Raw genomic sequence first — 13,587 nt, forward strand, 5'->3', positions numbered from 1 at the left:
TCATATTTTTAAGTGGATATGAAGATTCGCTATCGACGAAATGATCAAAATATAACAAGTTTAATTTTGTTAAGCTGGCGATTTATTTGTAACATGTTACGTGAGCAAATATTTACCTATAGTATCAACAAATGATACGAGAGACTTAATACGCACACGAATTTAATCCCTTAATTTAAATTATACATATGACTGGCGCATACGAGGGTTTTACGACAACATCACTTGCACCGTCCATATGCAGGGGAACGGCATGGGAAATTAAAATTGCACGCGCAACGAGATCGTAAAACGGCCGATCATATCGCACGCGCGCTAAGTTCGCACTTTACGGCTTACGAGAGTCATCAACTCGCACACTTTATTTCAGGTCTTTCGATTCTGTGCACCAAAGACCGAACGCGAATTTTACGAGTGAGTTTCCTCGCTTTTCCGAACGAAACCGGCGGCGATGGATGAGAGTTATTATGCGTGACTCACGTGCCTGTCGACTTTTCAACGAGCTTTTCCATATCCGAATAAATCCTAACCCTTTCTAGTCGCATTTATTTTCAGCGGAATATGTCAATTTAAAAACTTTTGAATTATTTTATTCTACATTCTGCAACTGAAAAATGACTAGACTTTTCAATGACTTAGAGGTGAAAGCTTGTTTATTAAGATGTAGTTTTGCTTTATAGAATTCTTTTGTAACATTTTCAAAATCGTTAACCATTTCTGAATCATATAAAAAAGGTCTAATCTGTATACGAAAAATGAACATTTGTATGTTCATTTGTCCGTTATGTAAATTCAGTTTCATGAACATGGGACATGGTACATGTTTTTTTTTATATTTTTTTATATTTTTTATATTTTTCAAGCTGTCGTTATAGGATTGCCCACGAGCAGCATATATGGTGTTAAACTTGTACCTATATACACAAGTAAAAATTTATAAATTATAAATTTTGAAATACTATTAAAATAGTGGTGACATACAGAGTGGGGAGGAAGATTTTTGACAATTTGTTGAGAAACCGTTTCAACAATGAAATCAGATAAATTGTCAAACTCTGATGGGAAACGATCAACTTTGAGTCACAAATATCAAATTTTAACCAGCAGCACTACAGATAATATTCGGAATAAATTCTTTTCAATCGAGGTCAACCCACGGGATCGAATCCGGCAACCTCTCGATGGTTCACATTAACGCAAATACCAAGCTAGCTGCTAGCTAATACATACTAGGCTATAGCTAGTAGCACAAATTTGGAAAAAGTAGAATAAGTTGTCGTGTTTTGGAAAGGAAGATTTTGGGGGCGGCTAGCATATTTGTCCACTATGCAATTCCACAGCTTTTATTATTTAATACAATCACAAAATTTGGTTTACCATCCGACGGTGCTTTAACGGAATGGGTCAAGGCTCTTTGAAGCATTTTCATCCAGTACACAAAACTATGTACATGGGTATATTCGTACCCGACTCGTTACGCAATGAGTTGAAACCTTTAAATCTAGATTAACAGCCAAGATTTTGGCCAACGCAGTCTACAATAAACATCCACATACAGTAGGGCATTGTTTGAAATTTCATTAAGAAAATGGCGAACCTGTCGAGACATGCGACCGGCGCCAACTCCGTGTCATGACATATCATCGCATACTTACGACCGCACAGGGTTAACCAACACTAGTCACTATCTGTTTCCCGCACACGCGCCCTTAACCGGAATAAATTTAATGAAAGTGCCGTCTCGCGAAAGTGTCGAGCTAATGTTTGTCTTTGTAGCAAAGGAGGAGGAAATGTTTGCGAACCCAATTTTCCATTATCTGTACTTAACGCCGAGCTTGAACTGTATCTAACACTACATACACGTAAACATACACAAACACGCACACTCATTCGTGGCGGTTTAGTTTGCGTTCATATTTTACGTGTGCAAAATCTATCGGGCGAAAGGGTAATTAGTTTCTGAATTTTCGAACAATTGATTTGAGTACGCAAAAGTGTTTAAGAGTGCTAAGTAACAAATTTACATAAATATAATATATATGAAGTATGTAGATGGTATAATAATAATTTTTAGGGCGAGTTGCCCACTAAGAAAATTTAATAAAACTGAAGGTAGACATGCGCACGGACATAAAAATTGATGTTAATAGGTTCAATACTCTCTTGTAATCAACCAACTAAAAAGAATACAATTCAATGTGGAGTAAACATTAAAAAATAAAATAAACAGTATTAAAATATATTTGCGTGATAGGTAATAACTAAATATGTATACATATACAATGTGTAGTCACGAAGTCGTAGTCAAAAAGTCAAAAAGTCGTAGGTATAACTTTTAAAAAAATGTTATTATCATAATAAATAATTGAAGATTTGTAGACCTTATGTTCGTATTTGCAAAATTTATTATAACGATAAAATATTAAAACGCCATTTGATGTGATTTATTTAAAGTACTAAGACCGAAAATAATTATTTCAAAACCATGAAAACTATACATCCTACACGATATTTTATTTTATAAAAAGACGTTCATAATTGTAACGAATGCAGAGAAATCTGTAGTTTTACGAGCAATCCATAAAAAAATTAAGGTTGCAAAGTTCGCATCCTATTTTTGATATCAAAGTTTAAATAGAATTTTTAAATGTAATGCGAAATTTATGAACATACAAAGTTTGAAGGAAATTATCAATTCAATAAACTAAATTAAGAACATATAACTTAAACTCTATGTCATTTTGTAAAAAAAATAATATAGGGAAAGATTAAAGTCGAAAAAACGAAAGAAGAAAAAAGCATTTCGTTTGATAAATTAAAAACGGATTTAATAACTAAATATGCACATATGAAATGTACATTCATATGTATGTTTAAACGTACATATGTCTGCCTGCGCGATACAATAGATATTTTCAAACAAAAAACCGTTTTATACCCGCACAAAAGTGAACACACATGCATACATACATACATACATATGTATATAGAACTCTCAAATTTATTTTCTCGTAAAACAAGAAAAGGTATGTTGCTAACAGTCATAAACATGTAAGCGATCAATCATTTTAGAACGAGTTATTTTATTTTCAAAGGGATTTTTTCGAACCAAGGCAAGGGACAAGCACGCATATTGTCTCGAACAAATGAGAATCTCCGTCCATAGTATACGTACATACATACATACGTATACATATGTATGTATATAATTTGTTTTACGACGTCGTTTGCGTATTTTGCGTATGATACGCGCCACGTGCGTAAGGGCCGATTCGCGCACATTAATTAATATGGTGTCCCAGAAGGTACATTCAACGGTCACCACATACATTAGCTGTCGCACGGTTGTGCTTATCTGTGCGAAAAGCGCCAAAGTGCTTGCAAATAAAACAGCGAGGCCAAGTTAAGCCACCTAGCCTACCTACCTCAATCCGCTTTACCGTGAGTAGTTTAACAAGCGTATCCGGATAAAAAAAGCCGGAAAAAATATACGAAAAAAGTACAAGAACGTTCGTTCTGGTGGCAGCGTCGAAAGTCGGGATTGGCTCATAGAGATTTACAGCAGTGCAGAGGTCGAAAAAATATGCAGGATATTATTGCATTCCTGTCCATTTAAAAAAATACACGCTTTTTCAATCTGGGTTTGAAGTGGAATTATCAAAAAATAATACAGTGGACACGAGACATTAGAAGACATTTATTTACTTAGAAGGCATAGCTGTAGCGTCACTAGTCCCGTGCGGGGAGTGCGGTCTGCACCTGGTGATAAAATTTTTGGGGTGACACCAAATTGTTCAAATTGAAAAACGCTAATTCGACATATTCGTTGTATGGCGGTTCTCAAACGGCTACACGCCACATTACAATTTTTGTATATACATATGTATACAGCTACCGCGAAATCCATTTGGTGCAGCTAATAATGTAGCATCAAATATGAGCCATAATTGGCAGTTGTTCAAATTCCTGAGAAATCAGTGTATGTACCTAAAGGTGAGAAGGTTGACTGATTTAGTCAGACGGAGACGAAATTCAAAAACATTTTCCTCGATCTATCGACTGAATATTAGGGTCCTTTCACACATTTCACCCCGATTAATCGATTTTGTCAGTAGAGATGTAAAAAAAAAATAGATGAGACCGGGAAAAATAAAAAGTAGAGATTAAACGTGGAATAATTCTTCCACTACAACCTTTTTCCCGGAAGTAAATTGGGAGTTTTCCCATCCATGCAGAAAATGAATGTCTGATGACTAAATACGTTGTAAACATATAAAACACGTGTTTATCGTTTTTTCGCATTGGTCGTTTGATTAGAGCTCCTTAAAAACGATGAATTTAATTTATTAAAAAAAATATTTAAAAAAACATGCATGGTCTGAAACGAAAGGGGGGGGAGACACAATTGTTTTACCGCATCAGGTGACACCACCCCTAGCGATATCACTGCTAATAGTAGTGCTAGTGATTCACTAAAGAGTAGATATGTATCCCCCTCATTAGTGATGACATCGATAGGTTAGAGATAGGACAAATGTTCATTGCAGCTCACAGTCATTAATTCACACTATTAGAAACTATTCTGCATAAATGTCTTTTAATATCAGAGTGGACTCCGATTGTGAATTCCGTTTAAATCTCAGTTCTCTTTTTCCTTTCGAATATGAAATCTATGTACGAATCTAATTGAAATATTATATACATATATGTATACACACAGTCTCATCTTAATCAGATAACATTCTGCTTCAAGCGGCATTGCAAGAGGACTCATTAGTCAGGTATTGCACGGCCTCGTGAGGCTGCCTCGAAACGTGCGATTTTAGAATACCTCGAGAGACTAACTACCCCGCAAAGAGAGTACCCAACCTAATAAGTTTTTTTTACTACCCTTGTATTGTAAATGTACGAAAATTTATTTAAACCACTATTTTCAATTACTTTGATATATTATAATTCTCCAACGTTTTTCCCACGGAATTTTTCTTCAATTATTTTGATTTACTTAAGAACTAAAGGGCCGACGTAGATTTCGTACAGCTCGGTAAATATTTATCAGTGCGAATTTCATTCGTTGATTTCTCATCGGATTGCACCGTTTATAATATCGACAAATGAAAGCAGAATAGAAACTTAGAAATCAATTGTCTATTTTTATAAATATTTAAATTACATAGAAGTAATTGAATTATAAAGACCTTCACATTCCACTATCGATTAAATACAATATGGGCATTATCCATAAATTTAATTATCGTTTGATTTTTATACCGCTGTAACCTCGAATCAGTTGCGTCTCAATTTACAAAATTTAATATACATTTATATTATTAAATAAATATTCACGAAATATTATATAAATCGATAAAAAATAATTCATTGTACGAAAAAATATGATTAATTTACCTGTACGCCATGATGGATTAATGTTTACCGAAGACAAAAAAGTATCCGAATATCAAAAGGTAGAAAGAGCCCACCTTTGTTGGAATTTTCCAACACTAAAAATAATATTATCTTAAAGGAATTTACAAAGATGATTTTTTCCGATCATAGTCAATTGTAACGCAAATATCAAATAAAAATATGTTTTTAGGATAAAAATAAATACTACTAAAATTCAAAAATAAAAAAGCATACCTATTTATAAATCTCTAAAAGAGTACGAATGGTATCCTTACTCATAAGCCAACGACGAACATATCCGAGAGTGGTTGTTGCTCATCAGTCCACGTTGGGAAATAACCACTCGCCAATTTTTCAACACCACATTCTGCTAATACACACTCACATACACACAACCCGGCCCTTCGTGAGGCTTTATTCTCATTGAAAAAAAATGAGAGGGAGATAAGAAGAAAAAGGGTGAGCGTATGCGAACGAAAAAAGCCAACCGTTCTGCGGATGTTTTGTCAAATTGGTTCAAATTTATACTGGCGCTGCGTACTGGAGCCGTTTAGACCGACGAATAATAGATGAGGAAAGCCAAATTAATAGCATTCGACTACACCAGTACTCTCATTGAGGAATTGATGATACTTCGGAATTAAAAACAAATTCCGATCAAGAATATCGCAAACGCGATGATACGGATAGAATATTTATTAGTATTTATTATTTATAGTATTTACTTTGAAGTTCAAATGTGAAAAAAACTTTCAATAATCGATGATTTTATGTATTAGACTATATTAGTATTTACATAAATAGTATAAATTGATATGTAGATCTAAGATTAGCACATAATTTCAGTAAATCTAATTGTATGTACCTGGGTTCACGAATGCACTAATAATAATTTAACATTAATTTCGTTCATCGTTTAATTATCTACCAGCTCCCAAATTAAGTATGATATAAGGAATTCAACGAATCTGAACTATAACTTAAAAAAAATTGTAATAAATATGCTCACGACATTTTGAATTACAATAAAATTGTACGATACTTTAAATTTCAAATGAGAATATAGACTTATATCGTTTTATGGCTGAATCGGGTACATTATCGAGCGCCGACCGTCTCATGTATAATTCAAAAGGTGAGATCGACTTTTGGGCAAGTGTCGGGTTTTGCAAAAGGCGAACCAACAATCTGTCAATTACCGAGTATTTCTCTCGCGAAACTATCTGTTCGTTCGACAGGTGATCCTCAGATGCCGAGAATAAATAACGGAAACGCAGAGACGACGAAGAAAAGACATTAAAAAGACATAACAATGTTTTCACGAGAGATTTGCACGTGGAGAAATAGAAGGGAGGTAGAGTCCCGGAGCTCCCGGGTCTCGTCTGATCGATGCCTTTTTAGTTTGACCTTCGCCGAAAAGAGGCATACGAGAGAAGGAGAGAGACAGATAAATTCCCGGGAATATAATGCGACGTCAGGTTTTCATTTCCCTTCGAGGGTGTGTTGCAATAACCGGCCCATCCATCCGGTTGAAGAATCGTCATTGTCATCATCGTGTCCATCTGTGACGGTCCCCGAGCCTGCTCCAAAGATCAGATTGGACGAGATTGCCTCGGTAATAATATTATATTTCAAAATTTAATTTAATGTACTTATTTACTAGTTCATTGGCATATATCCAACGTGACTTAAGTGGTAAAATTAAATCTATTTTTATCAAGCTCAAGACAAAAAGTACAGTGAGATATTTCAATGTAGTGTGAGGTAGGCGGACCTGGAGAAGCCTAGTAAAAATAATAAAATTCCACCCTTTTGCAATTAAAAGAAGATGTGTGCAAATATAAATGTATAATTTACTTGTGTCGGCGAATCCTTGTGGAACATAAGGGCCGAAAGCATTTCCGGTAAGGATGAAGGTGCTACTTCCAATCTGCTCGCGAAAGCTGTCAAGACTTTTTCAGCACGCTCTCTTCTAGGTGTGCCTCCTCCTATGTCATGGGCACCCAAACGAACTAGATTGTGGACAGCAACGCTGTTTCCAGAAGGTTCTGCACCGTCTTGGTCTGAAAAGAAGAGAAAATTGAGTTGAATTTATGGAAAAATATGGAAATCGCAAAAATAATATGTAATTGAGAAATGAGCAGTTTTAAAAGCTAGACAATTTGAATAGTAGGAAAATTACCCCAATACAGATTTTTTATCGTCGCTCACGATAAAAACTTAATATAATAAATATACACAAATGTAGGGCTTCCAAGTAGGGATCCCAATCGAATATTCGAATATTCGAGTATTCGAATTATTCGTCTGATTTTTCAGCCATTCGTTATTCGAATATTTCATCAACTATTAGAATATTATTCGTGTATATATATTTTTATAAAATAAATACACAAAATCATTATGAAAAGAATGATGACGAAGAAGCCGACGAATATGAAGAAATTTAACCCATTTGAACCCACGCGGTCAGTTATGAACTTACACGATGTATGCCAGCGCGGTCATTCACGGCATTTTACAATTTTGCGTCGTAAAATAAAGGGATCACTCAGGCCGGCCGTAAAACCTTTCGTTACGCTTGGTCAGATGTTGGTGATGAATTTTAAGAAAGTCACACGAAATCAAATCAGTTCCTTTTGGAGTTTTGAGGGAATAACATCGAGCGCTTTTCGACTTGCAGATATGTCGAAGAGAAAACATACGTAAGTTTTTTATTTTTACATATTTTTTATTTATCTTTATGTTTCTAATACAGTAGGACTTATTGTATAATATGCATAAGAGAGATTGCGTTTATATATCTCATATTCCTGAAAAAAAAAATCAAAAGTCGACGGAGTCGTTTATGACTCCTTGGGATAATGACACATATTTTTTTCCAGAGAATGCAATTTTACTACTGCAGAGATACGGGAAGAAATTGATAATTGGGACGAGTCTCAACTTCCGGATTCCACATACATACATATTACCACCCCTGGAAACTGATATTCGGTTAAAGAAAAAAGTAGGGTGGAAATCAATCAACCATTTAGTATAAATATGTATAATAAATATATGGGTGGGGTTGATCAAATGGATAACCATATTTCTAACTATAATATAAGTATTAGAGGGAAAAATGGTACATGCCTATTCTGTTTTGGAACATCGATGTAGCTGTGAATAACGCTTGGATTCTAAGCAAAAGTTTTGGTTGTAAATTTGATAAATTAGGATTTATCAGACAGGTAACAGAGACGTTGTGCAAGTGTTGTGGTCAAAAACGAAAACAATTGGTCCCATTCAGACCCGGCAAAGTTAATCAAAATCAAAAGGAAGTTGGAAGACATTTGATATTGGTCAAACAGAAAAGGAGAAATTGTGGACACTGTAAAAATAAAACGTTTTCCGCTTGTGGTAACTGTGAAATTCCATTGCATGACAAATGTTTTGTACCGTATCATAATAATTAATTATTTTGTCTTCATGTATTTTGTTTTTACGACTTTTGAACCCAAAATCTCGTTTATGACATTTCTTCTTTTAAAAGGGTGCACCCTTTTTTTTGTTGACGATGTGTATATGTCACAATATATGTACCTACGTGTGTTATGTTATGCGATTTGAAAATATCATTTTATCGAAGAGATGCGTGTTTGTTATTTTTAAAATTAATTTTATAAATTTCTTAACAATAAAATTACAAATAACCAGTGAGAAAGTATTATAACTGATTATGTGACTCCATTGTGATTTTTGTTTTATTTTAAAAAACATGTTTCATTAGCCCCAAAGGTCGTTCACGACACCACCTTGAAAAAAATTTAAAATGTTGAAAAATCAATTAATTATGCATCCCTATCCTATAAAAAATATTTCCCATGAAATAACTCAAAGATTTTGGAAAATAAACGAAAAAATAGTCCTGGGCACATGGGACATGTGTTTTCACGCGAGCTCTGGGTTCAAATGGGTTAATATGTAATGGGGATAATTGTGATGAAAATAAAGATAATGAGGTAGATGAAATGTGTACATGTGAAGAAACGGATATTTATTCGTTAAATACAGAAATGTTTGAAGAAAATCTCTATTCGATCGATCGAAAAATCAGAAAAATAATACGAATATTTAAGAAGTCACCGGCGAAATATACATTTTTAAAAGAAATTATAATGAAAAAAGAAAATAAAAAATAGAAATTATTATTGGATGTAAAAACGAGGTGGAATTCAATGGCAACTATGATAAGACGATTTATTCAAGTTTACGAAAGTGTAAAGATAGCACTAAAAGAATATAATTTCAATACTGTTTCTAAGAATGAAATTGATATTTTGAAAATTTTAATTGATGTTCTTACTCCCGTTGAAACCGCAATCAAAGAATTAAGCAAAAATAGTGCATCTTTAATAACAGCAGGAGTTTATAAATTTTTATCTTATATTTTGTGTAATTTTAGTTTTGTTTTTTTAATTTTCTTAAAATTATGTTTCATTAATTGTAATATATTACATATATTGTAAATATAATGTAATTTGTGCTTAGTACAAATGTAATTACCTTTTTTTTAATTATCAAATATATTCCAATAGCTCTTGATTTACTATTCGATATTCGAATAGTTGAAGTCAACGAATATTTGGGATTCCTACTTCCAAGTCGGCTTTAACCGAAACCGAAAAACCGGCAGATGTATAGGCGAGATGAATATTTGATGATGGTAACGTTTTTAAGACCCATTCAATTGACAAAGTAAATAAGAGAATTTGAACACGAAATAAAATATACTCTCGATTAGCCGGGTGCGGATTATCCGTGCTTGAAAAATAATAATTAATTTTTTTAAATTAATTAAATATGATTATGAGACGCACCGATTGATTTCGACCGTAAACACGCGTGTTATTTGAAACAAATGATGTCACACAGAAATGTTTTTCGGTCTCTTTTTAAATGTCTTACTTTATTATTACGTTAATTCTTTCAGTCGCTTTTGATCAGCGAAGAAATAACAAGTGCGTGTATTCAGAGCAGATTTTTTCGTAACATAATTATGTTTAATTATTTTCAATTATTTTCAATTGCTGATGAATTCTGCATCGAATTTCGAGAATATTTGCAAAGAGAAAATTTGCAACCCGATCAAATTTATGTATAACGCAGATGAAACAGGCCTGTACTGGAAGTGCTTGCCGACAAAAACGCTAGCTCCAATGAGAGAAAAGTCTGCTCCTGGACATAAATCGTCCAAAGAAAGGATAACTGTCATGTGTTGCGGAAATGCATCAGGTACTCACGAAATGAAACTTTTGATGATTGGGAAAGCAAAGAAACCTCGATCTTTTAAGGGAGCTGAAATGAAAAATCTTCCTGTCGATTATTATAGTCATAAAGGGGCATAAATGAACAGGGAAATTTTTGAAGATTGGTTAAAAAAGAAATGGGTTCCAGAGGTGCCAGATTTTTAAAAAAATAAGATTTCATCCGATCGAAAGCATATTGGAAAGAAACAATGGACCTATGGTTAAAAAAAAATTGCCCCCTAATGTGACATCTTTGATTCAGCCCATGGACCAAAGTGTTATATCATCAATTAAATGTCTTTATCGTCAAAGTCTCCTGAAAACTCTTGTTGAAGAATATGAAAACCTGATCAATTTCTGGAAAAAAATGTCGATAGTGGATGCTATACACTGAATAACATAATCTTGGTCAAAAGTAAAGACAGTAACACTTGTACGATCATGGAGAAAGATTACTCCTGCCATGGACAGATTTAGTAGATTCTGAAGAGAATGAAGTAAATGACATATCTGAAATATGTGGATTATTGGAAAATTTAAAATGTTTTGAAAACGTGGATAAGGAAAACATCAAGGAGTGGCTCAATCATGATTTAAGTGATCCAGATTTAAGCGCAAAGATGATGCAGATATCGTTTCTTTTGTTTCTCGAGGGGAAGAAAATGAGAGTGACACTACAAGTGGAGAAGATACCGGTGGTTACATTAGTCATAAAATGGTACAACACTAGTACTAACTACATACGTACTAGCGGCCACTTATCTGCTTAACTATGAGCGTTTTTCTTAATAAATAATGAGTATTAAAATTATGAATAAAAAAATTGTGTTGTAAATATGATATTATATTCGAAACCAATTCAAAATTTGATAATTCGGATTATCCGTGTTTTTCAATTATCCGTGCCCTTCCTCCCCAGCATTGGCCCGAATTATCGAGAGTATATGTAGTTAATTTGATTTCCTGCAAAAAAAATCTGAAAAATATCAGGAAGCCACAACGATTTTTATTGAAACTTTTGAACAATCTAGACAAATATGTCTAAACTTGTCATGCGTATAATGGTAAGAAATATGTTTATAATATTAAACTTATAAATTGACTGAAAATTCCAAAGCATTGCGCAAAACGAATACAATTTATTTTCCAACATAACTACAAGTAATTATTTTAACTTTTTTTCTAAGGATTAAATTACACCACAATTTCGCCAGACGGAATTTGATTAATATTTAAAATGTTACGCATAAAAAAATATTTTAAATATTTTATACCACTCCGTATTCCCGCGTGGTATATATTTTATGCCTAATCAAAAATTACTAGAGTTGAATAAACCACAAAAAATACAACCCCTGATAATACAATAAAGGACTACCTTTCAAAACAAGTCTGAAAAAAAGCAAACGAGAACTAATATTACGAAATTCCCGCGGTATTCAGAACTGAAAATATACGGGTTCGTATAAAATTTATGAAAGAAAAAACTCCCACTTGTAAACGTCAAAACTTTCCCAAAACTTGAATCATCATCGTCTAACGGTGTCGACTTTTTTGCATAAAAACTAATACCTGCCAAATTAAATTACGAAGAACACATTGGAAACTTCGATGGACCCAAATTTAAATTCAAGAACAGTATGACGTCACATTGTGATGCCACTAACAATAAGGAATTAGGTTCATAACAATTAGACTCAAAGGTCAACATTGTATTCTCAACCGAGAGAGCGAATGTACAGCTTCCAGAGTCACATTGAAATATTCATGACTTGCGGAGCCTCCTATGTATGTATATATGTATCTATGTATTGTAGATAGGTATGTAGGTAGAAATACAAGCGTGCGTTACTTTGTAGAGCTGCTGTATACATATGTGTATGTATATACATATGCATGTATATGTATGTACATAAGAACAGTGGAAAACTCCACGCATAATAATTCACTCAGATATGGTTAAATTCATAATATCGCAAGTGTTGTTGTTTGGCGTTGAACTTTACCAACTGAAAAATTTTTGAGAAACGTTATAATTTATGTCTACCAATGATTTACATGTTGAGAATCAACATCAGTTGTGTTATTAAAGAAATGCACTAAAAATCCAAATGTAATCTTGATATTTGCATGAAAACATATATATATTTATTTATTTTTGATATTACATTTTCGAACTAGCTGGCGTAAAAAATAATATAATATAACAGTAAATGATATAATAGTGAAAAAAAAATATCAAAATTTTATTTTTTTATATAAAATACTATGTATATCGCGATACATGAAACGAACATAAACCGACAAATAATAAAATGTCACTTCAGTGCATACAAAAGTATACTCGACAGACACTTTTGTATACACTGAAAATTTTCTTATACAGAAAAAATTTCACAGTACAAAGTCGTCTATGGTTTCGATTTAAAATTTAGCATGTTATTGGGAGGAGATGAAAATCCAACGACGTTGCGGTTTTAACCTCAACCGAACAGTATTTTACACGTAATATTCGGGTAGTCTGTGGGGAAAAGCCTCATCGGTGTGGTGATACTCCCGAGAGCATTAAGTAGGAGGCTGGAGAAAACAGCTCAGAGTAGGAGGGAAACAACCCCGATAAGGCCAGGTAACACCCAATGCGAAGACAGACAAGGGAAGAGGAAGGGGATTTGGGGTCTCTGAGGCTCACAAAAGGCTCACGAGTGGCGAACATTGCCCTAATTGCCCGCTACGTAACAACCGGAGACATATTAGCCGGCATTGAGACCATCTCTCCCCACACGCGGTAATTACGGTAAAACGACGCTGACTTTAATCTGTGCGAAATTACGCGTTTTGACAATAGCTTACCGGTGAGAAAATCCTCAATATGACGTATTGTTTTAAGTGG

The 13,587-nt window shown here is 33.8% G+C and overlaps 1 protein-coding gene across 2 annotated transcripts in view; it reads right to left on the reverse strand.

Moving 5' to 3' along the window:
• The window catches only part of LOC143920709 (spermatogenesis-associated protein 20), a 77,949-nt gene that overhangs the window by 13,218 nt on the left and 51,144 nt on the right, over positions 1-13,587 (reverse strand). For both annotated transcript variants that reach the window (XM_077443650.1, XM_077443649.1), the window contains exon 4: positions 7,264-7,469. In XM_077443650.1, the coding sequence (XP_077299776.1) occupies positions 7,264-7,469 (206 nt within the window). The remainder of the gene's footprint in view (positions 1-7,263; positions 7,470-13,587) is intronic.

The sequence above is a fragment of the Arctopsyche grandis genome, chromosome 13, assembly GCF_051622035.1.
Source record: "Arctopsyche grandis isolate Sample6627 chromosome 13, ASM5162203v2, whole genome shotgun sequence".
NCBI classification, from domain to species: Eukaryota; Metazoa; Arthropoda; class Insecta; order Trichoptera; family Hydropsychidae; genus Arctopsyche; species Arctopsyche grandis.